General features: G+C 53.1%; 1 protein-coding gene across 1 annotated transcript; it reads right to left on the reverse strand.

The window, feature by feature from the left end:
• Positions 1-486: 486 nt before the first annotated feature.
• LOC115681706 (B-box zinc finger protein 32) lies at positions 487-1,898 on the reverse strand. The gene has a single exon (XM_030605741.2). The coding sequence runs from the start codon at positions 1,775-1,777 to the stop codon at positions 887-889; it is 891 nt and encodes a 296-aa protein (XP_030461601.1). The 5' UTR covers positions 1,778-1,898; the 3' UTR covers positions 487-886.
• Between the last annotated feature and the right edge of the window lie 2,035 nt (positions 1,899-3,933).

Consider the following 3,933-nt stretch of genomic DNA (forward strand, 5'->3'; position numbering starts at 1 on the left):
CGTTTCAGACCTCTTCTTTTGAATAATTTATCTGGCTATCTGCGATCTCTCACCGCTTTGCTGCTGTACCAGAAAGAAAGAATCTGGCATCATACGATGCTTCGCATTCACGCAAATCGTTAGAGCCAACAACTTCGGTTGGTGGATCCTCATCATGTCCCCGTCCCTCCACCCCCACCCCCCCCACACCACCCACTTGTCCCTTCATCCTCCTCATGCCCTCCTCCTGCCTCTCTCTTTCTGCAACTCTCCAGATCGTTGGCCAAAGATCATCTTGAACTGCAGTAGATCTTTGGCCATGATCTTTGGCCAAGTGGGTTTCATCCCTCGGTTTGAAGGGAGGGATCGGATTTGTCTCGGGATCGATCGACAGCGAGCTCGAATGGCGGCCGCGGCTAGAATCGAAAGAGGGGTCTCTTTCCACAGGGGTTAAGACATAGAAAGAACTGGACCCATCCCCCCTCATGTTCCCCACAGCTCACATGATGCCATCAAAGAAGCTATTTCATTGCATTTCGTTTAGAACCCCAAGAACAAGATATTCACACACACACACACATCAAGCGCATTCATTCGATTCGACAAATATACACCAAGATCAAGCATTTACACGATATTGTAATGACTAACAAGAACACTACTACGCAACCAGACATTGGCCACTCATCAAAAGGGGGGGATTGTAAAATTCCTCTTCTTCTTTTTTTCCTTTCGGTCAGTGAGCAAGGAAGAAGTAATAATGATCACCTCAAAACTTGGGTCTGTTTTGGAATGGGAACTGGATCCACTACTACCACGTCCTAAGCTACGGGAGAGCTACCCTCGTACGTACAGGTGAGCGAAAACCATACGGCAATGCGCAGCTTCCGGCTGGCCGGCCTCGGGCTCAGGCCGTGCACTCGGCCCAGCCTTCCTCCAGACGCTCTTCCCGCCGCGCTTTCTCGGCCCGCGCCCCGCGGACGAGCTTGGCCTCGCCCGCCAGTATCAGCTTCGCCGGCACCCCCGACGCCTCCTCCACCCTCTTCAGGTTCTGCCACGTGGACATCCCCCTGCCCTTGCGCGACCTCATCGCCACCCAGAACGACGCCGCCACGGCGACTCTCTGGGGCAAGGCCGTCGGCCTCGCCACGGTGACGCGCAGGGCGCGGGAGGCGACGGCGGCCGCCTCGCCGCCGCTCAGCCCCAATTTCCTGCACCAGATCGCGAACACGCCCTCCGCCTTGGGATCTATGCGCGTCGTCTCTCGGGATCTCGCGGTCCTAGCTCTCCGATCGTCGGCCCCGCCGTTCCTCTCCCCTGAGCTGACCTCGCCGGAGAATGCGGCCGCGCCGTCGAACCTCGCCGGAGGATCGGACCCCTCGCCGGACGCGTCCGTCAGGGAGCTCGATACGCCGGCCCTGTCGAGCTTCCGGCCCGCGCTCGAGCGCCTGCCCTCCTTCTTCGGGGCCATGGCCGAGGACTCGGTGCTGGAAATACAAGCCGAGGAGGACGGCGAAGCGGGGAGAGAGCCGGCGCCCTCCGCGGACGGGCGATCGGCGCAGGAGAGACAAGGAACGGAGGGCCGAGGGCCGGCGCCGCCAGCGCCGCCGCAGCCAGAGAAGCGGCGGCCGGTGGGGGAGCAGCAGCCGGGGCAGAGGGGTATACGGGCGTGGCGGGCAACGAGGAAGTTGGCCTGGTGCACCCGGGCGTCGCAGCCGCCGCAGAGGAAGGCGGAGTCGGAGGGGCAGTAGACGGCGGCGGCGTCCTTGCAGAGCTCGCAGAGAGTCGGTTTCATCATCGCGGGCCGTCGCCGTCGCCGCCGCAAAGCTCGAGCTTTCGCGCTATCTCCTCCTCCTCCTTCTTCTTCTTCGTCTTCCTCGTCCTCCAGAAGCCGTGCGCAGATATAGAGAGAGAGAGAGAGAGAGAGAGAGAAGGAAGGGAGGCCAGGAGATTATATGGGTGGCCGAGGGGGCACAATGGCGTGAGAGAAAGAGATTCAGAGAGAGAAAAATTAAGGAAACGGTGGGCCGGTCGGAGGGCAGGATCGTAAATTCGTAAATAACATTTAAATGATGCTAGCGGTTCTTGAGAAAGCATGCTACGCGGTGGGACTTCGTTAATCTTTCCAAACTGGTCTCGATCGCATTAGTCGTGTAATATGCGGTTCGAATGATTCGGAGCTTTTAAAGTTACGAATGCGCGTGCGAAATTGTCGCTCGGTGTCGCCGATAAGAAGAGGCCGCTAGGGAAGAAAATATATATTTATTTTGAAATTTTTACTTAGTTCGATTCGATGCGTGGTAGAGGAGATAGGTATTTTGTTGAATATGTTTTTGCCCCCTTTTTTTTTTCTGTATTTCATAGAGGGGCAAAAAAGTCAGCGCAGCCTCCTCCACCGGTGAGAGCAAAGGACCAGGCCTCTCGTTTATCCACATAAAAACCTCGTTTCCCACGAAAGACTACCGGCATTTTGCAATCTAGTCCCTCCCTCGCCTCTAAATAGAACGAGTGCCCCAGCCAATAATCCCAAGATTTAGTACAAGCGAATTAATGTTTAATAAGTGCATTATGCTAGGCGTATGTGTGAATTCTAATAATGAGAACAAAAGTTATATAGTATTTCGTGGATGTTTCGGCCCCGCAAGGGGAAGTCGACCATTTGACGGTATTAAACGATGAGCAAACTTATTTGAACGGGACTTCATGAATGACCGGTTTAGCGAGGACGTTTGCTTTGGAACATTTCGATTTTAAGTATTATTTCTCGCATTGAAGACGTGATCTTTAACACCGTCAATGTTTAAAGGGTGTCGACAACGAAACCAATTCAAAATCGTCTGAAATACTTTAATTTCTTTCTAGAGCTAAAATGACTTTATCGGCATCATTCTATCATTGCAGTACGATCCCATGTAACGTAACGATTGATGATAACGATAATTTCACATATATTAATAAAAACCGCATTCATCTAGACTTTTAGCTTACCATCGTTAGATCGACCGAAGACGACCCGCCTTAAACTGTACGCACCGGCGCCAACAAGCAAATCGGTCCGCGTGAAAAGAAGGAGGAGGGGTTCTCGAGAAAACGGCACGGGGGGGGCGGGGCTAAATGCGCGAAACCCCGGGAGTCGAGGGGCGTGTCTGCAAAGCGGGGGGGGGGGGGGGAGAGAAAGTCGAGAGGGACTTCATGGGAAATGACGCGGACGTGATCATATTCAAATATATACATGTGGTCGGGACTCGCGAAAATATCTCCCTCCCCCCTCGAAGGGAGCGTGGGGCCGCGCAGCCCCGCGACCACAAGCCAACCCCCGCGTCTCCCAACCGCTCCCTCCAAAGCGCCGTTCCCCAACAAACACAGAGCCAGATCCTCCCTCTACCAAGAGTTTAAAGAGACCCCCCGGCGGTCGCCACGTGTCGCGCGTCGACGGCGTCCCCCCGTCCTCGCCATTCGTTCGAATCGTGCCCCCCGAGCGTGAAAGAGGAAAAGAAGAAAAAAGAAAAAAGAAAACGGGACGTCACGAGGAATATTAAGGAAAGGCTCGTCGATTTCGGGGATTCCGATAATGCTCCCCCCCCGCGCTTCTAGAATGGGAGCGTCCCACGTGGTTCGATTGGTCGGTCGTTTCTGGATTGGCTCCTTATTCGGTAGTTTTTACTTAGGGGGATAAGTGTGCTTAGCGTCTAAAAAAAACTTATCGCGAAAATTTAATTGGGTTATAAGGCTTATCAAATTGGTACAATCGAGTTCTAATTATACTCCATCCAACTAGACAAACGGAAAATACTAATAATAAGTTTTAGAACTTTTTTATTGCACCGGCTTCATGGGTTTTATGACTCGACTACATTTTTTGAAAATTTTATAGCTCAATTACACTTTCGGAACAAGTTTCGGGACTTCCGGCAACGACTCGCGCATTTGGACCTGTTTGAATCGTAACTTTAG

Source organism: Syzygium oleosum, unplaced genomic scaffold (genome assembly GCF_021117445.2).
Source record: "Syzygium oleosum isolate NSW1041296 unplaced genomic scaffold, Sole_v2.1 Sole_v2.05, whole genome shotgun sequence".
Taxonomy (NCBI): Eukaryota; Viridiplantae; Streptophyta; class Magnoliopsida; order Myrtales; family Myrtaceae; genus Syzygium; species Syzygium oleosum.

Bases quoted from the DNA above. Each gene is read 5' to 3' on its own strand.
- LOC115681706 (XM_030605741.2), bottom strand. From the start codon at position 1,777: ATGATGAAACCGACTCTCTGCGAGCTCTGCAAGGACGCCGCCGCCGTC.